This window comes from Pituophis catenifer, unplaced genomic scaffold (assembly GCF_029215685.1).
Source record: "Pituophis catenifer annectens isolate HBS135680 unplaced genomic scaffold, rPitCat1.0.hap2 SCAF_3, whole genome shotgun sequence".
Lineage (NCBI taxonomy): Eukaryota > Metazoa > Chordata > Lepidosauria > Squamata > Colubridae > Pituophis > Pituophis catenifer.
In genome coordinates this window covers 189,510,641-189,537,434 of record NW_027256883.1, presented here as the reverse complement: position 1 = coordinate 189,537,434, position 26,794 = coordinate 189,510,641, and the positions used below count along the sequence as shown (strand labels likewise).

The following is a 26,794-nucleotide window of genomic DNA, read 5'->3' as shown; positions in this document are numbered from 1 at the left end:
CCAGTGTGTGCTGGCAGTTGGAACTCTCCAAGTCTTTTCAATGAAGAGACCAATAAACACCCAGGAAGTGTGCCTTCCCTGTTGCAGTATCTGCCCTTTGGAATAAGTTCACCTTGAAATGTGTGTGGTCCCATCTTGCTGGTAAAGATATTCCTCAATGTATGACCACAATTGAGCCTAAAATTTCTGTTGCTAAGCAAGACATTTGTTAAGCAAATTTTGCCCCATTTTACGACCTTTCTTGCCAGTTGTTAAGTGAATCACTGCAGTTAATAACGTGGTTAAGTGAACTTGGCTTTCCTATCAACTCTTCGTTTGGTCACAAAAGGTGATCACATGACCCCAAGACACTACAACCATCATAAATATGAACCAGTTGATCAGAATTTTGATCATATGTCCATGGGGCTGCTGCAATGGTCGTAAATACAAAAAACAGTCATGTCACTTTTTTCAGTGCCGTAAATTTGAATGGTCACTAAATGAAGTGTTATAAATTGAAGACTACTTGTATTCTTTAAAGTTTTGAAGACTTTGGTATGTGATGGATGGAGCCCTTTGTCGAGTGTGCCCCTTGTCTTTGTATTGTTGTTTTATTGATTTATTAAATTTATATTATGTATTGTGATCCCATCTTGGTTTTGATTTCATTATTTGTAATGGTATGTGGGAAACCAGTAGCAGAGTCATAGACTAGACAATATCTGAAGTATCTCTCTCATTATCTGAAGTATCTCTCTGCCCCCAAAAGGAGATAACTGTGGGAAATCTTTCAGAAGGGGTTTTCCCTAGTTTAGAGAGCAAAAGGAGAGGAAGGGAAAAATACTTTCAGACTTGCAAGATTCTGTTAATGTTAACTTCTAATATAGAGCTAGTCCTTCTGGCTGGCTTCTCGTCTGGTCAACCTGAGAAGGCTAACATTATTTGTGAACTTCTCAAGAGTCATTTTGGAGTTGGTTGGTGTCTACATTGAATTAATTGAATAAATAGCTAAAAGAATAAAAACAGAGGAAGAAACTTACCTACCTATATGTGCAAAATTACTGTATGGTAGTCCTATTTAGTGACCACAGTTGCGATTAGCAATTTGGTCATTAAACAAAGCAGTTGCTAAGTGAAACTGTGACTGTGCTTCTGATCTTAGTGCAGCTTTCTTTTGCTTTTGTACCTGCAAAGATTGCAAATGTGAGCCTTGGTCGCGAAATTACTTTTTCATCACCATCTTTAGTGTGAACAGTTGTTAAATGACAGTCTCTCTAAATAAGGACTGCACACCTATATTTATCAGGTGGTTTTAGCTGCTGAAAATAGTAAGAAAGCCTTTATATATATAGAAAAAGCAAGGTTTCTAATACTCAAGGATACAGATGTCTTCGTCATTCTTTAGTATCTAGTTTCCTTTCCTCGTACTCATCCCATTTGTCCATTTTGGTAATTAAGTATTTTTTAAATGAAATTCTGACTCCTACAAACAGATCAAACTAAACAACACAAAGTACTATGTTAAGAACATGCTGTTCTTTATATTAAATGATTTGTTTGTACATAAATGCGAAGAAATGGGGCAAAACCACATTTGTTTGCTTTGTAAACCTACCTTTGCAATTCTTTCTATGTAAGTATTTCTTTATCCTACTCATTGTAGGAAAACCATATTAATCTATGATGGCAAAAAATCAGAAATAATCTGGTAGTAGACTCCTACTGATTTTTTTTATCATCTACTTGATAATACTGAAAATGCCATTTTAATATGTGGTTTCTAAATGCAAATTGAGATGAACCAAAGCATTATGGCCATAGGCTAGCAGGCAGATTTGTTTTTTAATTTATTAAATAGAAAATTGAATGTTAGTCAAGATTTGATTTAAATAATTAGATGTACAAGCAGTCTTCAGGTTAAGAACATCCAACCCTTGCCTATTATTGGTGGCACACTGATTAAAGTGATGTATTGCAGGCAAACTGCCCACATTGTTTGGGGTGATATGTAAATAATGCTCAAATTGCAAACTGTCCAGAGTGCTATATGGGGCGTTATGTAAGCCTAAATGCTTTTGCTGTTGATATAGATGGGATCATTTGAAGTTTCTTTTTAAGGCATTGTTTTTGGTTTTCAATTGGTAAAGAACAGATGCTCTTCTCTCACTCCCAAAACAACCATAGCTGTGGATACAAACCTAAGTAAAAAGCTATGAACATACAGAGTTCTGTCATTTATGCAGAACTATACATGAAGTCCAAGAAATATAATCTAGGTAATGTTGAAAGCCAATGGGAACTGGACTACTCAACTAAATGAGCAAATCTGTTACTTTCAGTTTCTCATCTTCTTGCATGAAACTCATTCCATCCAATTTCAGCATCAATTTCTGAACAGTTCACAAATAGCACTGACATTTGTATGCATGTCTAGTAAACAGTATTTTCTTCATTTCAGAGTATATTTTGAAGCTACTTTTAATTAATACACATTTTTAAAATTTGAAAACTATCACCAAACTCACAGAAATATAAATGCCGAAGGAAGCCTATTTGGTTAAGAGGGAATTGGGAGAATTTAAACAAAAAGATGAGTTAACCCAATTTCTCCCTCACTTCTAGTCTTCACCCAAATTTTTGGGGGCAATCCATTCTGGAACACCTCTTCCCCACAAAGAATTTTGCAGCTCTTGGTTTGCAGCCAACCAGTGACCTTCTGGGTACAAGAACACACGGATGCTGGCATTGTGTTAAGTTGTAGGAATTTATTTTAAATAACCTACAATTGATTAAAAGGGAATTCATGATAAAAATAGAAGATACTTGTCAAGGAGAGACTGCGGGGAAACTTGCCTTTACACCACATTAAGCTAACAATACTTCTAAAACTAATGGATTATAGCAAAAAAGGGTTCACATTAAAATTCTGCTTTATTTTTTTATTATTTTTTGTACACAATTACAAAAGAAAAAAATAAAAGCCCTAAATCTTGATTTTTTTTTTTAATTTTTTTTTCTGGACCAAAGCTCACTTCCCTCAAAATTTTATTGACCTGTGAAAGTTCTTTTTACACAATAAAATCTTTCAAGTAAAAGAGAGCAGAAAGGCTTTTTTATTAAAAAAAAAAAAAAAGGTGGGGGGAGAAAAAAAATCTGCCATAGGAAAAACAAAACAAAACCCACAAATGTGGATATTTCTCATATATATATCTATACATATATATATATATAATGTACTCAGAACAAAGTATGATGGGAATACATTTTGTCACAAATTTGTTTGTACTCATAATCTATTAACCCTCCCCAGCCCTTTCCCTCCTATCTTCTGCAAATCTACATGATCTTTAAGATCAAGAAGAAAAAAAATGTTTAAATATTTTAAAATAATTAAAAGTACTAAAAATTCACATTAACAAAAGAAGTAACACTCAAGTCAGGAAGGATCTTCCCATCATGCTTTGCTTTGAAGAGATGTTGCATTTTTAATTCTAGGTTTCATTACCATGATGGTGACAAGTAAAAATGAAAACAACAGGGTGTTTCCAGGACCATTGTGGCCAAAACCAGTGTGCTAAGGGCTTCAGTTGTGTTAAATTAATGAGGGTGGGGTGGGGAGAAATTAAGGAGTCCATTTTCTATTAAAATATAGAAGTTATTGCAAAACCCTAACTGTAAAAACATATCAATATCTCATTGGATTCTGTATACAGTAGATAATGATTTTCAAGCTCGTCAATGTAATGGCAAATTTGTCAGGTAGAACATTAACAAATTCCTCCATTCACTTGTCCTTACTGTACTCCAGAGATAAAACACAACCATACAGCTAGAATTTAGGTCTCTGAAACAGATTTAAATAAGTTGTCCATAGGACAACTGTCTTGGCTCCTCTACAATATTTCCAAGCATATCTTTACTCAAAGATGTTGGGTATTTCATCACTCACTTTCCCCTCTGACACCCCCCCGCCCCCCAATATAAAGAACAAGTAAGGCTCACAGTTTATCAATCTCCCTAAAATCAGGCTATTTTCTTCCATAAAATCCATCCCATTAAAATCATATTAAAACTCGTAGTCGTCATCTGCCATGTCAATTGCCCAGGCAAATTTCTCTCGCTGAGTTTTATTATATATTTTCTCTATCGGTATTCCAAATTTCTTGCACCTTAAAATTGGAAGGGGTGGGGAGAGAGGGAGAAATAGAGACAAATCAGAAACAGTTGATGACAACAAAACACAAGTATTGTACTCTCAAACAAGTCAAAATTTCAGAGATACACTTTCCAAATCTATAATATATACATGATGGAGTGACTTGATCATGTCTAATACCAGTTCTTAAAATCTTGCCTGAAATCTTAGGGGACACTGTAAAATAGGCATTCATAGAGAGTAGGCGCAAAAGCTTCTAATATTGAAACTCTAATATTTAAGATATACATGGGCAAATTTATGACTTGTTGCTAACCCTCTCATTATACTTAACTGTGGATCACTAGAAGATACTCCTATACCTGTAGAAGGATCTATGTCCATTCCTGATTTTAAATTTTATAATCTTTATAATTTATTATATAAAGCATATAATAAATTGTGACATATATATATATATATATATATATATATATATATATATATATATATATATATATATATATATATATATTATCTCTCTCTCTCTCTTGAGTCAGCCAATCCACAGCCCTGATGGAAGGTATTCTACAGTTCTTAATCATGTGTGTTTTGTACAGCATATATTGTTACCATCCAAGGTTAAAGTTCAAATGCAGTCAACAAACTAGGAGTCTGATGAAAAAGGCTATTAAATTTAGAAAGCAAGCATGACCAAATCCCTATCCTTATGCTCAATGTAGTATTTTCCATTTTTAAAAATTTTGTAACTATCATCAGAATAAGGCCTTGATGTGACTTCAACACATGATACCTACATGGCCTGTGGTTTCCTGAATCTTCAGAACATGCAAGTCAATATTTGCAACTCCTTCTTTGTATCGTTCCTTACTCTTGATTTGAGTAGGATCTCTATTTTCAGGTTTGTGCTTTTCTCTTTATGTTACGAGAGAGACGTCCTACTTACTGCCAGAATTGTCTGCTCCAAGTAGAATTTGCCTAAGCAAGCATGCTGCATCTGAATCTTAAGAGGGCAGGACACTAAGTAGATGGCTTTCTTTGCTCTAACACAGTTTGCTCAAAAGGTCAAAATTATAAAACCTGCTTTTTGCAGAGAATCTGAAGCAGAAAGGACTACATAATGGGTGATGATAAATTACTAACTGGTGTTATTTATAGGTAACTTATTTATGGTATTTTTCAGACTATATGATGCAATGGAGTATAAGATGCACCAAGATTTTGAACAGGTAAATAACAAAAAAATTTTTTTTGCTCTCCATAGGCCCCAGAAGCACTCTGTAGGCCTCCCAAAGACTCTGCATGTCCCGTTTTTGTAAAAAAAATAAAAAAAAAGGTGTTTTTTGCAAAAAAAAAAAAAAAAAAAAAAAAAAAAAAAGAGATGCAGAGGGTTTGGGAGGCCTGCGGAGTGATTGTGGGGGCCGGGGAGGGCAAAAACATGACACGGGGGTTTGGGAGGCCAAAAACAGCTTGTTTTTTTTGCAAAAACAGGGCATGCAGAGGGTTTGAGAGGCCTGTAGAGTGCTCCTGGGGGCTGTTTTTGCCCTCCCCAGCCCCCGTTTTTGGTGAAAACAGTAAGCACAGGGTGGGGTTTCGGGAGGCCAAAAATGACTGTATTCAGTGTATAAGATGACCAACATTTCCACCCTCTTTTAGGCGGGGGGGGGGGGGGGAAGAGTGCATCTTATACTCCGGAAAGTATGGTATACCGTTTCTGTTTTAAGGATGTACACTGTCTAAAATGTTTGAAGAAATACAAACAGATGCATCAAACAATCTTCTAGTTTTTAGGCAACATCATATTTTTAAACTGGAACACAGGGCTGGGGCACACAGAAACTTTAATCCAGTTGTAAGTAAGTAAGTGAGAAGTAAGTAAGAGGACTATTATGAGTTTTGCCTGTTCTGTGACTAAAAAAACCCTCAAGGGCATCATTCAACTGTTACCTTCTTTTTATACTACAATATGAAGCATTTTTTCTTCAGAATAAGTAAATACACCTGCTTGACCCATCTTCTTTTTCTCCTGAACTTATTTTGAACTTTAGAAGGTTCCCACAGTTAAGAGCAATACTAATGGCATTCTTTTGTGCAAACCAGATATACTATTTTGTTTGATACACCATTTTTGACTAGATGTAGAGCACTTCTTTGAATATTTTGGCACAATAAAAACACCCCACCCACAACAAAATTCTTTGCTTTAACATGCTGCTTTTATCCCTACAAGAAAATGTTCATCCAAATTCTACTTCCCAGAATCTTATTCTGCCCCTACCAGATGTAGGTGTCATACAGATTGAATCAGCCTTTTGAACTGTCTTGGAAAACCAAATATGAACAAAAGCAAACAAGGACCTTCAAACCTAGAAAACATAAGCCTAATTTACTTCAAAGTATTATCCTCCTTTCTCAAACAAGAACTTACCAAGCAACAGAAATTCTAGGATCCAGATAATTTAGTTTGGAGGTACCCAAGGCTATTTGCTTGTTTTCCTCTCGGTCTGTTGCTTGAACTTCCAGCTTCATCAGCTGTTCCTCCACCCTTTGTACAGCCTTCTTCTTAGTTTCCACAGTCCTGTAAAAGATGAGAATAAATAAAACAGGTGAGAACATTAAGTAACTTTTTGAAATGTATTTCATTAAGAAGAATTAGGTATCCATGCAGGAAAAAAAATCCCTTAAGTGGACTGCTAAGCACATGTTAAGTTTACTCTTGTGCAGAACTGAGAAGGGATTATCGTCATTTCCCTGTACTAGAAGTGTAGAATGCTTAACAATGCTTATTTCCCATGGTCTCCAAATCAGAGTTTACGGTAGGTCGGGACTATGTCCCTTATATAGATACAATGGGCAGATAAGATGACTTATCCAAAGTGGCCCAGAAAGACCTTGGTTGGGAAGGAAATTGAATCAAAGGCCTTCTGGGCTTCATTCCAACAAATGTCCATGTTAAAGTTCCAGCTTTTGCAGGATGCTTAAATTGCAGACACTAGGAAAACCATGGCTATTGCTTTAATTTGTTCTTTTGTATAGATTTTTTAAACTGATAATATGTGTACCTGATATTAATATGATAGCTAAAGCAAGGAATAATGAATTATCTTACTATAGATAAAATGTTGCTCATAATCTGATTAGCCAATTCTGATGTATGTTTTTGAACAGTACAGATATGAGGGAAATCTGCCAAGGGAGAGCAATGTGTATATTACTGATTTCTTGGAGTCATGAGAAATCTATATATTACTAAAAATCTATAACCTTCAATTGGATGAAATAGTGCATCAAAGGGCAACATGTTTTGAACCAATGGACCTCAAATGGGCAACCCACAATTCTACGCCCAAAATCCAGGAGCCATAACTCGTGGGATTGAAATTTGACAAATTTGTGGCCACTTCAGTGCTGCTGCACTACCATGTTGCTGTCTGAAGATTTAATAGATTGGTTCTACCCGAGCCTTCCATAGCCTGGGTAGACTGGTCCTGCCATCAGCCACCAGAGTTATGGTCAGTAGTGATCAAACTGTTGGGAAGTTGGAAGTAGCTTCCACTCTCACTTGTTTTTTTTGCCCACCTGTGGTCTTTCTATTTCTGTTTAGGTAAGGAATCTCTCTGAAACAATGACCCAACAAGTCAGATGTCTAGTATACCCTAAAGTTGAAGCATCTTTCCAGACATACCTGGGCATCTTTCTACTTGATATAAGAAGGGTGAAATGCTGCTGGCTCAAATGTGCAGGACAGTTGCCAGTGATATCTTTTGATGTCTTGTGACTCTTGTGTATCCAAGTATTTATTTAATCAGTCCTACATGAATGTTCACTGCCCTTGCAATCAGAACCATATAAGGAAAGAAGAAAACCTATTCTCTAGCAGTTTAACAATGTCACATCCCATTGCTTAACAATATTGCCCTTTACACACATGAAGAAAAAGCTGCCTTTAATGAGCTCTTCACATGGCTAGGCTGGCCAGATGAAGGGGATAAAACTCTGTAGCATGAGACTTCTACTTTATACCTTGCCTAGGAAACTTTTTACATGCAGTGCTGGGAACAGATGTAAAAGAGCAAGGCAACCTGAATGAATGTATTCAGAAGGAAGACTCCTTGCTCAGATCAATAAGCACAAAATTGCAGGCCAAGATCTGAAACAGCACATTCAAAAGCTGAATAAATATTCAAATAACAGACATTTTAAAAGATGTTTCATTTGGGACCAATATGAAATAAGGAAATACTTGCAAATGTGGCTACGTCAGAGCAGTCAGACTTACTTTTTAGACTTCTCATCCCTTCGGATCTTGGCATCAGCTTTGGCGCTTTTTAGTTCTCTCTTGGCGTCAGCCAACTGTTCCTTCTTGGCATCAATCTAGATCATGCAAACAAATAAACCATAGTATAGATATGGGAAGGAATTACAATTGAAAAGCTGAAACATTTAGATAACTATTTTTTAAAGACTCTAATTTCAGATTCTGTAACACAATATCTAGGAGAAAATAAAACTCTCAAGAATCCATCTTATATCTCATGAATAATAAAGCCTAATATTTATTTATTGTTTAATTTTTGAAATTTAAAAAGATACTTGAAGAGCACAAATAATAGCTGTTTACAGTACCCTAAAGTGGATAAACTATGATTTTTCATGGGCAGAAATGATAATGGTTTTGTTTTGCAATGAATCTAAATTTTATAATAGTGTGGAGGAGGCCCAAAATTGCAATAGGCTGTGTTTTTGGGAGGTTTATACAGATCCACTACAGTAGAAAACATGGATAGCAAGATTCTAAGTCTTATGATGCTCATTAAACTAGAGAATTGTTTTAATAGTTAAAATGCCAGGCTAGAAACCAGGAGACTGTAAGTTCAAGTCCTGCCTTATGCATAAAAGGTGGCTGGGGCACTTTGGGCCAGTCACTCTCTCTCTTAGCCCAGAATGGCAGTCTCTAGCAACAAGTTGGTTGATCAATTTCTATCAAACAATGAATCAACACTCGGTTGACCTGGAAAAAGCAGACACTGCACTTGCTAAAAAAGTTAAGAAAAAAAAGAATGTATTATCAGCTACCAAGGTGTCCCATTACACATTAAAATAGTTAAAATAGCAATTAAAATGATCAGGTAAACAATAAAATTAATAATTAAAATGATTAAACCCCATACAAAAATATGTGCTTTAAATGGCTCTTTAAAAAGATAATATTAAGTCCCTTAACTTTCATGCGGTGCATTCCAAAGAGCTGGAGCAGCAACTCTCCAATTCCCAAAGGCTCAGTCTCAGGTCACTGCTAAACAAGCTCACAACCAGTGTATCTCTTCAAATGGTATCAATAAACATGGGGGTATTCTCTCAGACAGCTTGGATCTAAGTAACTATCATTTTGATCATTTTTCTCCAGAAACAAATTGACTGTGCAGCACTTTATATCAGTCCAGGCATCAGTATAACAATAACAGTCTCTTTGCATTCTTCCCAAGATCACCTGACTACTGAGTTCTTAATCAAACACAAGGGTAATCCGCATGGAACACATTATTATAGACTACCAGCACCCCCACCACAGTTTTAAAGTCATCATTACCCAGGCAAGGACATAGTTGGTATATCAATCAAATCTGCTAAAAGGTACCAGTGGCCATTGCCTTAATCTGGGAAAGTAGATCTGCATCATGAGGCACCATGAACTGTCCTCCGTCCAGGCAGACCAAGCAAATTCCCTGGAATTATGGCCCCTCAATCTCCCTCTTGTCTTAATCAGAGAACAAAGTTCTACAGATTTCACCTTGGGGAGGGGGAAGAGCCAGGTTTCTAAACACTACATTAAGGCACTTATATACTTTTTAGAATTAAAAGACTTTGGAGGCCATCAAAATCTAATATCATCATACAGAATAAATAACTCTGATTGTAGCTACTCTGCAAGATGGCTCTTTAGCTTCTGCTTAAATAGTAGAAAAGAGCTAATCCTCCAGAGAAATATTATTACACTGTCAAACAGCCGTTACCATTTCCCCCCACTTCAAAATAACAATTTTCTTAAAATGTCACCTTATTCGCCAAGTTTTGCCTCCTGGAGCTACAGAGCAAAAACTGCTCCATTTGTTACATGATAACTGAGATCTGAGTCCTACACCACAAACTGCTCCTGAGGGTGGTGGTTTCTTTGTTAAATGGTATATAATGATTTCACAAAGGCATGGTCAGTAAATTAGTGAAAACTAACATTTATAAATAAATAAATATATATATATATATATATATATATATATATATATATATATATATATATATATATATATATATATATATATATATATATATATCTTTTTTCTTTTTTCATAGGCTTTTATGTGCATATTCTTTCCAGCCAGGTTTTACCTATGTAAACTTAGTTGTTCTTCAGCCCTAGGTTCTGTGAAATCTCATTCACAAGTTCTTGGGCCCTTTTTCTGCTGCCAAACTGCAACTCTCCCAGGAAGCAACACAGAGTTGCAGTTTGGCAGCAGAAAAAGGGCCCAAGAACTTGTGAATGAGATTTCACAGAACCTAGGGCTGAAGAACAACTAAGTTTACATAGGTAAAACCTGGCTGGAAAGAATATGCATATATATATATATATATATATATATATATATATATAAATATAAATATAAATATATATATATATATATATATATATATATATATATATATATATATATATATATATACACACACACACACACACACACACACACACACACACACACACACATATAAATGTATTACATGTATTTATATGCCGCCATTCTCCCGAAGGACTCAGGGCGGCGAACACAAGTTAAGAAACAAGTACAATAAAATCATAATTTAATCCAAATAATTAATATATAATAATGGCGCACGCACGCGCGCGCACACACACACACACATGTAAATAATTAACTGCCTTTCCCTGAGCCAGAATATCTCTCACATCTAAACCGACTATGTCCTGAGAACCGAATGCATTTTCTCTATTTTGCTGTTGCTATCACAAATCAACTCACTGCTCAATTAATGTCTCATGCTGGTTCAATACAGATTGGTAGATTTATTTTTTTTTAAATCCCAATCTAGAGCTGAAAGAGAGTGACTGGCCCAAAGTCATCAGGGCTGGCTTCCATGCCTGAGAGAGGACTGAGTCTTCCTGCTTCTAATTCAGCACCTTAACCACTACACATATTCTTTGTGCATACCTAATTTATTTTGCTTTTACCATCTCTTATTGCTGTTTTGCAGAGTTAAAATTTACAGACACAGAGATAACACAGATTTTAGAATGGCTGGATATGATGATGCACACAAAGAAGGTATTTCTGTAACAAAACCAAATAGAATATACGGGAAGTCTGTAAAAACAAACCCAAGCAATTTGTGGAGTACTTTGAGAAGTATGATAAGAAAGAGTTAATAGAAGTTAATTAACCTTAGTTTATCTTTTAACTGAAAATTTAGCAGTCAAATTACCTTGGTCTGTAAATTCATCATGGATTTTTCAAAGGTTTTTGGAGGTGCCCTCTGGTGGTTGCAAAGAATAGCAACAGCTCTGTTGGCACGATTGTAAGATAGGATCTTTGCTGGGATGTTATCATCCGCTGGAAGAATTCAAAGGAAACACATTTCTTTCCATATAGCAAGATGAACATTTATGAAAAGCAACTGAAAAACGCAACTTCCAACAATTGAAAAAGAATGTCAAGGAGTTTTGAGCACATATAGCAATTGCGTCCCTAATTATGAAGGCCAGAAGTTACTTTATGCAGTCTATATCTTGAGTAACTACTCTTAAAAAAAAAGAGTGAAGTGTGTGTATTGCAATTAACATAGAAAAAAATGAGACAGGCTATTTCAAAGATACTTACGGGTTGTGAGTTCCTTCAGTTGTTGCTGTAGCGTAATAGAGGCATTATATGTTCGGAATACCTTAGCTGTCAGCCCTTCCATAAGATCTTGAAGATGCTTATTTAAAATGCTAGTCTGGAAGATGGGAGGTGAAAGGAGGAAAAAATTATATACCAATTCAACAAATGGTAAAGAATATAAACAAATTTAACTGGGAAGTGCAAATCACAGAAACAGTAATTTTATCCCAAACAAGAGGAGCTGTACAGTTGAGGCATGTTGTACAATAGCCTGCATTTTCCTTCATATAATCCAGATATTTTCATTAATTTATTCTTATTCAACCTGGCCCTAAACCTTTTCAAATAATGGGAGTTGCAGACCTAAAAGTAGAGGATGACTCCTCTACTTTTGCTTCCTTTCTACTCAGTTGGATAATTGCTGATGTCTTGTAATATTAACATGATGGCTATTAAACATAAAAGGATGGTGGAAATGAATAAAATACACGACAGCCATAGCAACATTTCCTTAAATTTTAAAGGAAACATAAATAACCAAAGATCTCTATACTTCTGCATCTTATTATTTAAATGCATTATAAAACAGTGAAAAAGATATAAATACTATAGTTTTCATTTTGGAAAGATCTTTAAAGGAGTGGCTTTTTTCATTTTGCTATTTTTTCTCCCAGTGCAGACAAATTACCTGTGTGGACTTTTGTGCTATCTGAGCTTAGTTGCTTTCTTGCACACCTTTCACTATCAAACTAGGTAACAACATCAGTGCTCATGTTAGTGTTGATGTTGCCTAGTTTGGTAGGGAAACATCTGCAAGAAAATAACAAACCCAGAAAACACCAAGGACCCACAGTTTATCCCTGAGCTACAAATATTCTCTTCTAAATTACCTGTACTTTAGAATACCATAGATCCAATGACAGATGTACTTTCATTTGCCAATGTTTTGTAAAATCAAAACTTGGCTGCTAACAATATGATGCTAATGTATTCTGAGGCAGCTCTGTATCTTTTATTAAATTCAACATTACATCTTTTAAAAGCTTTTTTTAACCCATCATTTTTTATAAATAATCCTCCTATTTTCCCTACGACAACAACCCTGTGGAGTGAAGTTGAACTGAAAGAGGGTGATTGGCTCTAAGTCATCCAGCCAGCTTTCATGCCTAAGGCAAGACTAGAACTCATAGTCTCCTGGTTTCTAGCATAGTGCCTTAACCACTAGATCAAACTGGCTCTCTTATGCCAAGTCATACCAGAACAACCAATAGGCATTAATTTCACAGAAGAAAGTTTAAGAAACATCATTTCAAGCTTACGGTAGTTCATACAGCTTTTAAATGTAGGAAAAGAAGATACTCACATTAAGCCTATCAAATAAATCATCTTCTGGCTGCTTATTTTCCATGAATAACTGAAGATTCTTAAATACCTGAAAAGTAATTACAAAGGACAGAAACATGAAGCGAAGAAACAGGAGACTCTGCTGGCATGTTACTTTCCTCACTATATTACCCGATACCATATTAATATGGGTTCTGGACACACAGAGTTTGCTAAGCTATGAATGACATGGACTGTTTGGTTTTGGCTACAAGTGCAAATCCAGGAATTGTGGTTTGTAAACCAAGATTGATGATCTAATGTGTACAACCAACCATGGCTATGCAAACCATAACCAGATATGTGACATCAGATTTTACTTGAGTCCCTTTATGTGTAGCGTGCTACTTATGTTTGTAATGTTACAAAAGTCAGGCGGCTATTAATTCACTGTTAATAAATTTCCCAGATTCACAACAGAACTCTAAAGATGAATCAATGTATTGGAGCCAATTTTCTATGAGAATAGATGAAAGCATTTGTTTTTACTTAGTAATAAAATAAAGAGAGGGTAAACATAAGGAATATAAGTGTTTCTGAAATTAAAAATACTAAAGACGGGAATATTGAAGAATGTCACTGATTATGACTGAAAAACAATTATTATTCATGCTCAATAGAAAAAAAAATGTGGATTTTATTATCAGTATTTGCTGGAGACAAAGCACAGTAAAGTGACCCTGCCTCTGTGACTTTTTTAAGGATTTCCCAAAATACAAAGCTATAGCACTATGCATGCTGAACTTGATGAAACATTGACCCAATCAAGTGGAATGATTACCTGAAGAGCAACCAAAAGATAAAAGAGATTTAAAAGATAAAGCTACTCAGTTTGTGGATTTCTTTAGTAGAGTCCCTTACCCTTTTCTCAACAGGTACTTTGTTATAGTATCTTATGGAGTCTTTTCCAAGGAAATCAAATTCTACTACATATTCCTGACCATCTAATTCTGGATGCAAATTAATATGTTCCACACGGAGGGAGCAACAGCCCACTGTGTCAGCAGTCTCCCCTTCTTCTTTCTCATTGCCAGCTCTCAGAGCAAGCTACAAATATTGAATAGTGAGACAGAAAAATAGAAATCAGTTTAAACAGATGAAAACATTTTAATCATGTAATTGATCAGCAGGAGATTACGTCACTAAGCTAAGAAGCTATTTATTTGAAATTCCAGAATGAGATTTGAGGCAAATTCACTAGAAGGATTACACTAATTTAAAAGTTATGCATATTTAAACTACTTGGATCCATGGGTATACGCACTTTAGATAAACTGACATGGAAACTGATGTAAATAAGAGAAGCACAACATGGGGTTACTAGAGGAGATGCTTCTATTCTGTTTTTCATTCTCTAATACCAGAGCTGTTATTGCAGAATACTCTATACAGCTCTGACCCTGCAAAATGAAAAGCCAAACTATTTGTACAGGTACATTCTAGGAAAGTAGGCAGAGCTTTATCTGAACAGTCTATTTGTTAGATGAGGTCCCCAGCTTTACAAGATAATAGTTCTTCTTCATTTAAATTCCTTCCTGTCATTCTTCAAGAATTTCTCTAGTACATGTTATACCTCATTCATGCCAAAGTTGGATTCAGGAGTTCTGTTTATTTACACCAAAAAGAATCTGTAAAAGTCAGAATCTCACTTTATCAATGAAGTACAATGCCACAGCCCTTTGGCGCACTTTCATCTCTTTGGATTTCCAGTCTTCTCGATATTGATTTCGAATCCTATCTACACATTTCTTCAATCTTCGAGCTGTCTCGTATTTCTGCCAGTCTTTCTCACCCTGCCAAGAAAATTACAGGAAACAACATGATGGGTTGCTCAAGTGTAGCAGGACTCTTATTTGAAGAGGGAATACAGTTTTTCATTTATTTTGATCAGCTATGACCTAATTTTTGAGTGATACTTCTGATTTCAGAAGGGAAAAGCAGTTTAAAACCCCATTTAAGATGTAATAATTTATCTTAATTCTTTTTTAAATATAAAAGTGCAATATATCTTTCCCAAAAGCATATTAGTTATGACAGAAATAGTTTAGACACAAAAAGTACCTTGATTCTAGAGCTGGGATTCAACATGATGTACTTAATAGATCCTTGAATATTCTCAGTCCATGATACCAACCAGGTTACTTTGTTATCATGCCGAACCTCTTTCCATTTATGGCCAGAGGGAGGGGGAGGGACTTTAGAATCCCTAGGAAGGAAAAACACAGACTTTCAAAACAGGAAATTCATAAGGAGGCCATAGAAAATCAGCAAGCAAATTATTCAGCAAGATTCAGACAATGAACAGTGGCATCATAACAACTACTACAGTATGATACACTATTTATGACATTTTATTTATTTATATACTTATTTTATTATTTTTATCAGTAACTCAAGGCAGCAAACTTACCTAATGCTCCCTCCTCCTATTTTCCCCACAACCAACAGCCTGTGAGATGGCTGGGCTGACACAGTGACTGGCCCAAAATCACCTAGCTGGTTTTAATGCCTAAAGGGGCATTAAAACTCACAGTCTCTTGATTTCCATCCTGATGCCTTAATCATTAGACCAGACTGGATTATTATGGGTAGTCACACAGTTGGCATTTTTATCTACTTATAGAGTCCTTCCCAAAGACCAGGATGGGCAGATGTTGTTATCTGATTATTAATATTATTGTTATGAGTATTTCATTCAATTTCTTTGGTCACCACTCGCAACTCTAGATGAATAAAAGTCTGTATTCAGACTTCAATGCCTAATAATCAGACAAGCTTGAACATGTGAATCTCAATTTTATACATTCATGAATAGATTTTATAAATGAGAATTTATTCTGAGCAAAACTGACAGCAGGGCTTATAAATAGCACAAAGCCACTAATGTGGTCAATTTGTTTTTGCTTTAATGTGACATGTGGATTTATCCATTATGGCAACACACTAAGTAAACCTGGTCATTCATTATACCTTATTCAACAAACAATATGAATATTGCCAACAAAGCACAATTTTAAGCTAATTAGCACAGCTTTATGGCTAAATTCCCCAAAATTAGTCTAACTAGCTTTTCTGACTCCATAGGAATTCATTTTCTCCAAGGCAGCACAGAAGGCAATCAAAAAGGATAAGGAAAGGATAGATCACTGTATCCTTCTTTGCCTGACTGCCATTATTTGTCTCAATAAGATTGAATTGTAAATTTAAAAAACCCTCAGATGGTAAATAGTGCATTACATTATGTTTTGAAAACAGTAAGTCAAATGATGTTGAAGTCAGGTTCACAATGACTTTGTCCTATTATGCCTTGGTTTGCTCCATGCCCAATGCTACCCATTCCTATCCTCCAATCCTTTAAATCTGTTAAATTACAGATAAAATGCTGCTCCTCAGACATAAACCTACCAATGATTCTTAAGTTTTTCTGCAATGTGGCCAGGCTGTTCTTCGGCCTTAGACTGCATTGGGTCATGAATCAAAGCGTTTCCAACAGATCAAACCCACCTTCCTAGTATTTAGGAAGAAGGCAAAACTGCATCTCTTTTGACCTATTATAGTAATTTTGTCTTGATTTTAGTGATTATTTTAGTTGTATGGATTTTGTTATTTTTTAAATATTTTATTTTATAAGCTGTGTATATATGGTAGCAGCAGGAAGGTAGTTTGCATATTAGAACAATTAGAACAATTTGCCTATGTGTCCAAATATAAGCTGATCTAAATTTTCTACAGAAAAAAAATGTAAATATAACCACTTGCAGTTGCCATTTATAAATTACAAAGCTGACCTGAGTATGAGTTACTTTAACACTTCACGCTACATTAAAGAAAAACTATCCTTACATACTAATGACATGGTATTGTTTTGTGTATTTTGAACGATTGGCATTATCTCCTCTTGTAGGGGAGGTTATGGATAGAACTTGAGAGAGATGCTATTTGAGTGAAAATCTTGTTCTCTCTAATCAGAACCCTTTCCTAGAAATATGCAAGGTCTCCCATCCTCACTTGCTACAATTGATGATGATGTCTTCAGGCATTATTCGTCGCTTCAGCATGCCCATTTTAGGGTGGTTACCACGCCCTCTGAAGAGACCTGGAGGCTCAATCTTAAAGTTGGCAATTCTTTCCTTATGGTTATCCATGACACAAAAACCATATTCTTTTAATAACCGCTCATTCTCTTCTTTAATTCTCTAGAGGAACACATGCACACAAAAATAAAAAATTATAACATATTCAAAGCTGCTATATCAATTATTCAGATCAAATAAATTAACTTGTTTAGCAGATTCCCAGGCACAGGATTCTTAGTGCATGTGCAGTACAATAATGCCATTTGGTCTATACATCATAGAAAGGGCTTGAAAGTTGATCAGCAAGATCATTTGAGTGCTTTATAACCATAGTATGTACACTTACCTCAGGAAATTGCATACAGATCTACTAATAAGTGAATTCCATTTATTTCAGTGGGTTTTATTCAGATAAGTAGCTCATAGTGTGCCCTCATATACTAATCTAGGGCTAAACCTGAATGAACATAAATTTAGTATCATCTAAGATAAATTTTCCTCACTCTCCCCAGAAAGTTTCAGGTTTCCTTGCTCAAAACAAGAAGTGCTCTGTATAGTGTATTACAGGTGGTTCTGAAAAAATGTTCAAACTACAGGTAAAAGACCCATATCTTTATCCTTAATCCTCCTTAGCATCCCTTTTATTCCTAACAAGATAATATATGATTCAATCGTCAATCTGCAAGAAGGGCTTATCCTTTTATATATAATATAGAACCAGCTATTTCAGAGGTTTTTTAAAAAAGAGAAATAAATAGGAATGTAAGACAATGACCTAATTCAGAGATATCAAATAATGGGTGTTACAAGATGGCAGTTTAGGCTGATATATTTTCCCTTTGTATTCCACTTTGCCATATCCCTTCCTTTCTGTGATCATGTTAGAAAGAGAATGAAAGGATTTTGCTTTAATTTTTTAAAGTATCAGTTTATGTAGTGCCTGTCTTGTAACCATAATTCTGGACAGCAAATACTGGATAAAAATGAACAGAACAAAAAGATAAATACTAAAAAACATCAAGGTAACAGTGCACTAGCACATGAGGATAAACACATAATCAATCATGTCAGACAAAACTACAATGATGGGCTTATTCAACCGACAGGCTCTACACCTGGGGAAACACCCAGATCTTCATGAAATGTCCACAAGATCAGGGCCAAACTCGATTGCAGAAAATACGACTTCAGCAAGAGTGGTCAATGCCTGGAATGTACTACCTGACTCTGTTGTTACATCCTCAAACCCCCAAAACTTTAACCTTAAACTGTCTACCGTGGACCTCACCCCATTCCTAAGAGATCTGTAAGGGAGCGTGCATAAGCTCACCAGTGTGCCTACTTTCCCTGTCCTACTGTCCCCATTTATTTGTACTCATTACCTGTGTTCATGTCCATGTTTATACTTATACCTGTTTTCTTGTACATGTTTGACAAATTAAATAAAATAAATAAAAATAAATGAATGAATCTCAGGGGATATGTTATTCCAAAGAGCAGATGATGCTGAGGAAGCCTATCTCCTGGGTCTTTCTAGATGGCACCGCTTAACAGATGGTCTAAAAGAATTTGTACCCTTCCAGGTCAGTGGTGGGTTTCACTTACCCTGTTTCCCCGAAAATAAGACATCCCCTGATAATAAGCCCAATCAGGCTTTTGAGCGCATGCGCTAAAATAAGCCTCTCCCTAAAAATAAGCCCTCCCTGAAAATATTTAAACAGAGAGCTGGAAATCAGGTAAGACAGCAAGAGGAGCCCCATCTTGATCCACGCGCCCCAAAATAATAAGACCTCCCTGAAAATAAGGCCATGCGCTTATTTCGGGATTCAAAAAATATAAGACAGGGTCTTATTTTGGGGAAACATGGTTACCTTTACTACTAGTTTGTGCATGCCACTTCTGCGCATGCGCAGAGCGTATTTGATAACATCGGGGGGGTGGAGCTTCCCGCCGCCGCTACTACCGATTTGCCTGAATTGGGGCGAACCAGTAGCAACCCACCACTGTTCCAGGTCTAATGGGCTGTGCAGAAACAATTGGGGAAAGGTAGTCTTACAAATAACCCGGACCAATGACATGAATGGCTTTTTAAGTGATAAAAAAGCACTTTCAAGTGTATCCAGAAACTTATTGAATGCCGGGCAATTCATGGAATCATAATGTAACATAGGCCTATTATGGTATTCCACCACGTTCTAACCAAGTGGTTTTTAAGAACAGCTCCATATACAGTGCATTACAGTAAGGCATAAGCAATGAAATGTTTCCTGGTCCGAAACAAGTCACAAGACCAATATGTACAAAAGCCTTTGGGGCCATAATTACCATCTATTCCTTAAACAAAACCTGTGGGTCTAGGAGGACCCCCAAATTGTGTATGATTTTTATCTGGTGTGTGCAACCCCACTAAGAACTAGTGCAAATAAAGACACTTGTAAAATCTGACATACTAGAACATGCAGTGTAGCTGGAGAGCATTCCAATTATGACTTCTATTTTTAGAGCCTAATCCTAAGTAAAGATACCTGCTTTTCGTCCTTGGTCATTTGCTTTCTAGCTTCTGTTTGAGCCTTGAAATACTGACTCATATGACCAAAGTCACATTTGCTGAGGCTGGTGATGGTTCCCTTCTCTTCTGAAGTCATTTCCTGCAAGAAGAAAATAGAAGTATTATTAGTTAAATGAGATAAATAAAAGAATGTAGTTGTTTATTATATTTATATCCTGTCTTTCCTCCATGAACTAAACTCCAACTTGAATGTCAAAGTAGGAGTAGGCATATAATAATAAAAACCATCATCTCTTTGGAAATTTCTAGAAATCATGTTAATTTTAATAGCCAAGACTTTTTAAGAAAGCTAACAAGAAACAAATTCGCTGTCAGTAACAAGCACCTAGATTCCTTCTAAATTGAACTACTAAAAGACACGTGAAACCAGGGTTTAAGCTTTCATAAATTTAAGTTTTATAAACATATAAATGAAGCTGGATCCAATGCTTTAAGGCTCTACTAGAGCAGGGTTCCCCAACCTTTCCGGCTTTGTGGACCAGCGGGTGGGGGGGGAGGGGACAGTTCTGCGTGAGCGCTGGGCAAAATGAAGTGTGCGTGCGTATGCCTGCTGCTTGCGGAAGTGGGGATGCGCACGCACATGCTCACCTGCCACTTCCGTGGCCCTGTTTCCAATGGCTCAAAGTCCGTTAGTGGGCTGTGGCCCGGGGATTGGGGACCCCTGCATTAGAGAGAATTTTTGATCTACCAAGGAGGAGACATCTGTAAATGTTCATATTTTTAAAAGGACGAAGAAGCCCACCACAAACTATCTTTCTATAAAAAGCTGTTCATACCTTTCTCCAGTCTTTAAAGAAGTTTTTCCTGAAGATATCCTTTGTAGTGTACTCATGATCAAGCATTTTTGCAAAGAAAGTTGCAACCTCTTCTGCTTTGGGACTGAGTTTCATGACTTTACCTGCACAAAGAAAAGTAGGCATGAAATAACAAGGCAACATTCTAAAGATATTCAACTTTCCAGCTACTCTTAGAAAAGATCCAGAGGCACACTTACCAGCAGATAAACAGTGCAAGCAGAATAACCACCCTGTAAACAAGCTATTTTGTTTCAAAGGAAAATGACAAATGTCTTCAGTTTTAATCCCAATTCTATAGTGGTCGGTGTGACCTCAGAATGGGTCACTAGTTAGTCAAGTCCAGCTGAGAAGCAGAAAAAACATCTTGTGAGATGGTCTGGGATTGATTTGAAGTGCACAGAATTCTTTGTGAGATTAGTTGCATCACTGCCTCGCTGGCTTGATGAAAGCCAGAAAGGTGGCATTGGAGGCTAGTTGAAAGTAGAATTCAAAGTACTGGATAATTATCAATCTTCAACCTTCCTTTGTTTTAGAGAAGGCGGTCTTCCTTTGTTTTAGAGAAGATAACTGTAATGGAATGTGTGGATGACCTTGGGGCAGAGGAGAAGAGATGCTGCTTAGGAAACAATCAGATGAGAGAGGCAGGAGCCCCCCAGTGGGTTAACAATCAGAGAAAGAAACTTAGGATGGACCCGCCATAACAAATCAATTAGTTAAAAGTGGCAGTGGAAAGTTTGTATTTTCAGATTTGCAAGATTGATGTCAGCTCTCCCAGGTAAGCTAGACAAGAGACACAAATAGATGAACTAATTCTACTTTATTGTAAAGCTACATTAACAGAATCTTGCAAGGTTGAAAGTACAAACTTCCCACTTGCACTTTTAACTGCTTGATACCACTTGTGTTCTTGGTTCTTAATTTTTTCTAATCCTTGTTAATTTTAATCTTTTTATATTTATTATTTTAATGCATTGTAAGCGGTCCAGCCACTTTGTATAGTGAGATGGGCATCATATAGATGCAATAAATAAAAAATAAATAATAAAAGATACAATCCAACATGAGGAAATTTATCAGTTTTTCCTATTCTGGATTATCGGAATGCTTTCATTCCAGAAAAACTTGGGAGTAAGAAATGGGCTGCAGATTCATAACTATTTTAGAGCATCACACTGGACTAAGGGTGTGTCAAACAGAAGAATATTGGTATTTCCAAATTCACCAGCGAAGAACGTGTTGTTAAAGGGCTGACTTCTTCACATTTCAGCAATTTGCTACTGACCCATTTCCCCTTCACTCAAGAATATAATAGAAGCTCAACAGGAAATCATAGATATGTGGAAAGGCAGCTTCTTCCATACCTAAAAGGGTATGCAATTGTTGCACTAATATACAGTATATCTCAGTGATGGCTAACCTTTTTGCCGTCACATGCCAAAAGCGGAGGGAGCGGGGGGGGGGGTGTCGTAGGTGCATGTGCCCACATCCATAATTCAAGCAAATGGAAAGTAAACAAAATGCAAAAGACATTCAACTATTTCTTTCCTCCCTACCCACAGTAACTTGATATATAAATTAATTTAACAATAGTAATAGAATAACAATAGCATTTAAGCTTATATATCATCTTATAGTGCTTTATAGCACTCTCTTGATAGTTTACAATACAGAAGCATTATTTTGCATACTACCCTCAACAATCTGGGTCCTCATTTTACCAATCTCAGAAGGATGGAAGGATGAGTCAACCTTGAGCCCCTCAGGATCAAATTCCAGGCTGTGGGCAGAGTTTGCCTGCAATGCTGCACTTTAACCACTGTGCCACCAATTTAGTAGGCTGAAGTATGTATGAGCATCATAGAACTTACAATCCTGGTATCCATGTTTTCTTCTGTAGTGTACCTATTTAAGCCCCAAAACAACATAACCCATAATGCAATTTTGGCCCCTTTCCTTACTATTATAAAATCCAGATAAATACTGATCAGTTGCAAGCAAAACCATTACCATTTCTGCCCATGAAAACTCAGCTTTAGGATACTAAACAGCTGTTAATTCTGCTCTTCTAGAAAGCACCAGTTTTTATAACTTACCATCATAGTAGAATTTGACATTTTCAGGCAACGGTTCATATGGGGGAGCAAACACAGGACCCTTGTGCTCCAAGAATTTCCATTTAATACCTTCAGGATAGCGTTCTTCTTCCCACCTTTAAAACAGAGGAAGAAATGGAAAATAAGTAAGGCTAGTATCCATCCAGCTACTGCACATAAATCCAGAATGTACAAAGCAGTATCACAGCATTCTATCTGAATATCTAAATTGGTGAATTGGATCAGAGTCTTTCATTGTTCTGTTGTGCCTAAAAATATATCTAATAATGTTCTTCACTTAATTTCTTGATTTGCCTTTATGTCATATCATTACCGTATTTTTAGGAGTATAAGACACAGCTTAGCTTTTGGGGAGGAAAATAGGAAAAAAAAATCTGCCTACCAGATATTCATCTGGCTAGCGTCCTTAGTCTGGTTAGCGTCAGCACATTGGTTTGCTGGTTTTGAGTGCGTGCGCGTGCTTTTTATCCCCTGCTTGGGGATAAAAAACAGCTTCTAAAGCACAACTGATCTTTGGAGACAAGCAATGAGAAAAGCAGGCAAAGCACGGAGATTGCTTCACTCGCTAGCACCTCGTTAGGGCTGAAAAAAACTTCTAAAGCACAGCTAAGAGTCTCAGGGAGCAGGCAAAGCATGGAAGATCGCTTCGCTGAAAAAAAGCTTCTAAAGCACAGCTGAGAGTCAGAGGGATCTAGCGCCTTGTTAGGGCTGGAAAAAAAAAGCTTTGAAAAAGCTATAGTTGGAGTATATGACACACCCAAATTTTCAGCCTCTTTTGGGAGGGAAAAGTGTCTTATATTCTGAAAAATACAGTAACTATTTTTCTGTACAAATGTTAAAATTACTTATAGTGAAGGTATTTTATAAAATAAAGAATTTTTAAGATAATAGGCAATAAATCAATGACCACTACTATATGAAAATACAAAACAGGTAAATAAGGATAATAGAACAAAGCTGAATTCATTCTTGCTAATACTCCTAAATTACATAAAATAGCACTTAAAACTTACAAACCTATAAGTAACATATAATTCATATTAATATAAAATCCCATATTAATATAAATTTACTGTATTTCTGCATTAAAATGTAAAGTGAAACCTTTCAGGAAACATCCGATGAATTACCCCAAATTACAATTTTTGAAAAGTATATAAAAAGGGTAATGGGTTACATACTTTGATGTCTGACCAAGGAATTTCAAGACCAAGTTTCTGAATTTATACGCCAAGAATGAAACTGAGAATCAGTTTTAGATCACATTAGAACATGTATAAAAGTAATGCACTAATTTTTAAAAATGGGCCCAACAGAATTCTATTAATGAACATTAATTTATCTAGTACAGCATCTATCCAATAGGATCACAGTATAATTTCAGAATATCTTATATATGTGAATGCCTTCACCTAGGCTATAGGAAGCTCTAAATGTTGCACAAGTGTATATTCAGATGCCCGTTGTCTCATGGTTTATTACAGAAACAGATTTCAAAGATCATTTAAAATGTTAATAATAGCAATATGTTATGCAAAGCATGACACAGAGAAATTCATCTTGGGGGAGGGGTTTGCCCATTGAAATAAATAGTATGTAAAGGTCTTTATTTTGGCCGGATCATGGTGTGCAAGCCAGGAGATGCATTCCTTTAAAATCCTTTTATTTGGGGCTGTTGGAGCAAACAGCACTATTGACATCAGTGAAGGATGTGGGACTAAAAAGTCTCAGGTGTTTTTGATTTGGTGAGAGGTTCATTTTTCATTGGGTGTGATGCGAAAAAGATCATTTTTACCCTCTTGCCTTCCCATCTCTCTCCCTTGCCCACAAAAGATAGAAAATATCCTGTCATTTCTCAGTTGTTTTGCCACTGGAATTTGGTGACATATTTTAGAGGCACTGGGCATTTTGCTTGCAAAAAGCACATTATGTGAAACAGCCCTAAGTGTGTTGATGTAACTAGAAAAGCCCAGACTAACAAATGCACCAGAAACAAACATTCTGCATTAAAATTAGCTACTGTATAGAGCACACTAGCAGGCAGGAAATACGAACAATTGCAGCACTAATCATAATGCCTGCATTTCAATAAAGAATAGCAATTATGATATAGGATAGGATAATGGTCACAAAACACAAGAAAAAAGCCACAGCTCTAGAAAGAAACAAAGATACTGCTTAGATTATTTCTCATCTACAAATGTATATATCCCAAGCATCCATTAAACATAAAATTATTATATATTAGCTTCAGACAAAGCAAAAATAACCACTATAAAACAATCACATAAGACTGCATCTCAAAAAGCAGCAATAAAATGGAACAGACAGAAAACAAGGCAACAAAGAATGCTTTCCTTATTAGTCCACAGTAAGGGATCAGGGGTCTGTTCCATTTTATTCCATGGAATCACAACCGGGGTGAAATGCTACCGGTTCGCACCAGTTCGGGAAAACTGATAGTGATAAAAGCTACTGGTTTAGGTGAACCGGTAGTAAAAAAAAAAGTTACTGGTTCATCCGAACTGGTATTTCCGATGATCAACTGTGCCGCGCCATTTATATTTGCTAGAAAGAGAATCTAAATCGCACAGCACAGCTGTTCCCCCCTCGCTGTTCTACTTACCTTGTTAAGCCTCCTTTTTCCACGCAAAGCACGCATTGGTGCGCACCGCGCATGCGTGCACAGTATGAGTTTGTCACGCACCGCGCATGCAGCAAACTGGTAGCAATCCGTGGAGAATTTCACCACTAATCACAACCAACCATGACTGATCAGGTTCTTTATACCCCCCTCCATCTTTATAACCATATCTTAACGTTCTAAGCATACCAATACTAGGCACAATCTAGCTCTCAGAACTGAAAATGGGAGCATATATTTAAAGTTCAGTAAGTTACATGACAATGTGTGTGGTGAGTGTGAATGAAGAACTACAAGGTATGTGAATATAATGCCAATACATTATTCTTGAGTTGCTATTATTTTTGAAATTTAAAAAAAACCTCTTAATGAAAACTAAACCGATAGTTTTATATTCTAAAATATGTTTAAATAATCTCTTTAAAGTTATCACTTGTTTATCATTTGATAATCCTCTCATTGGGGAATTTTATTTCTAAACACTCAGAGCTTGTTAGCTGAAACAACTAAAAAGCAAACTCTAAAGTTATTTTGTAACAGGAAATAAAATGAAAAAGAACAAATACACATTATATATTCAGTATATAAAAATGGATGGTATGCAAATTTAGTTTTTTATCCTTAATTTAATCAGATGATAAATAAGCTAAGTATTCTTAACCAGCTAATGCTCTTAGTTTCTAATAGTTCAGTTATAGTTAGGGATGGGGCTGGTTGTATTGTTTTAAAGACCAACATTCTGTAAATCAAAAAATAAAGGGATTTCATAAAATGATGGGGAATATCATACTAATTTCATCTCACTGAGACAGCTTCTAGTTCTCCAAACTTCATAACTGGGATTGAGGCTAATAACAGGCTCTTTAGAGAAGCCATTAATGAGCTCATAGCCTTAAAGATGAAAGACAAGTCCTATGAAAGGAAGACAGAGAATGAAAGGGAAGCGGAATAGCTTTGCAGCTTCAAAAGACAGAGAAAGAGAGAAGGAGGGAGAAAATGACAATGTTGTGAGTTATCAAGACAGTGCTCTGGACCCCAAAAAGTCATTGTACATATTAGGACAAGCAACAGCAATGTTTATAAAGTCAGGCTGTAGACACTTGAATCCTAGGCCCAGCCACCTGGCCAATGATTCTCTCCCATGTTCCTGAGAGAGTTCCCTAGATATGTGATGGCATATT

The 26,794-nt window shown here is 36.2% G+C and overlaps 1 protein-coding gene across 3 annotated transcripts in view; it reads right to left on the bottom strand.

Moving 5' to 3' along the window:
• Window positions 1-2,727: 2,727 nt before the first annotated feature.
• The window catches only part of TOP1 (DNA topoisomerase I), a 62,597-nt gene continuing 38,530 nt past the window's right edge, over window positions 2,728-26,794 (bottom strand). The window contains exons 9-21 of one of the 3 annotated variants that reach the window (XM_070941699.1): window positions 22,949-23,064; window positions 20,835-20,956; window positions 20,015-20,137; window positions 17,422-17,609; window positions 15,475-15,619; window positions 15,063-15,206; window positions 14,275-14,460; window positions 13,394-13,462; window positions 12,031-12,145; window positions 11,636-11,763; window positions 8,418-8,512; window positions 6,567-6,716; window positions 2,728-4,151 (exon numbers count right to left, since the gene is read on the bottom strand). In XM_070941699.1, coding sequence (XP_070797800.1) covers window positions 4,049-4,151; window positions 6,567-6,716; window positions 8,418-8,512; window positions 11,636-11,763; window positions 12,031-12,145; window positions 13,394-13,462; window positions 14,275-14,460; window positions 15,063-15,206; window positions 15,475-15,619; window positions 17,422-17,609; window positions 20,015-20,137; window positions 20,835-20,956; window positions 22,949-23,064 — 1,684 coding nt within the window. In that variant the 3' untranslated portion in view covers window positions 2,728-4,048. Of the gene's footprint in view, window positions 4,152-6,566; window positions 6,717-8,417; window positions 8,513-11,635; window positions 11,764-12,030; window positions 12,146-13,393; window positions 13,463-14,274; window positions 14,461-15,062; window positions 15,207-15,474; window positions 15,620-17,421; window positions 17,610-20,014; window positions 20,138-20,834; window positions 20,957-21,052; window positions 21,794-22,948; window positions 23,065-26,794 lie in introns of those variants that run through there. The other 2 variants (XM_070941700.1, XM_070941701.1) reach the window with 2 other exon arrangements.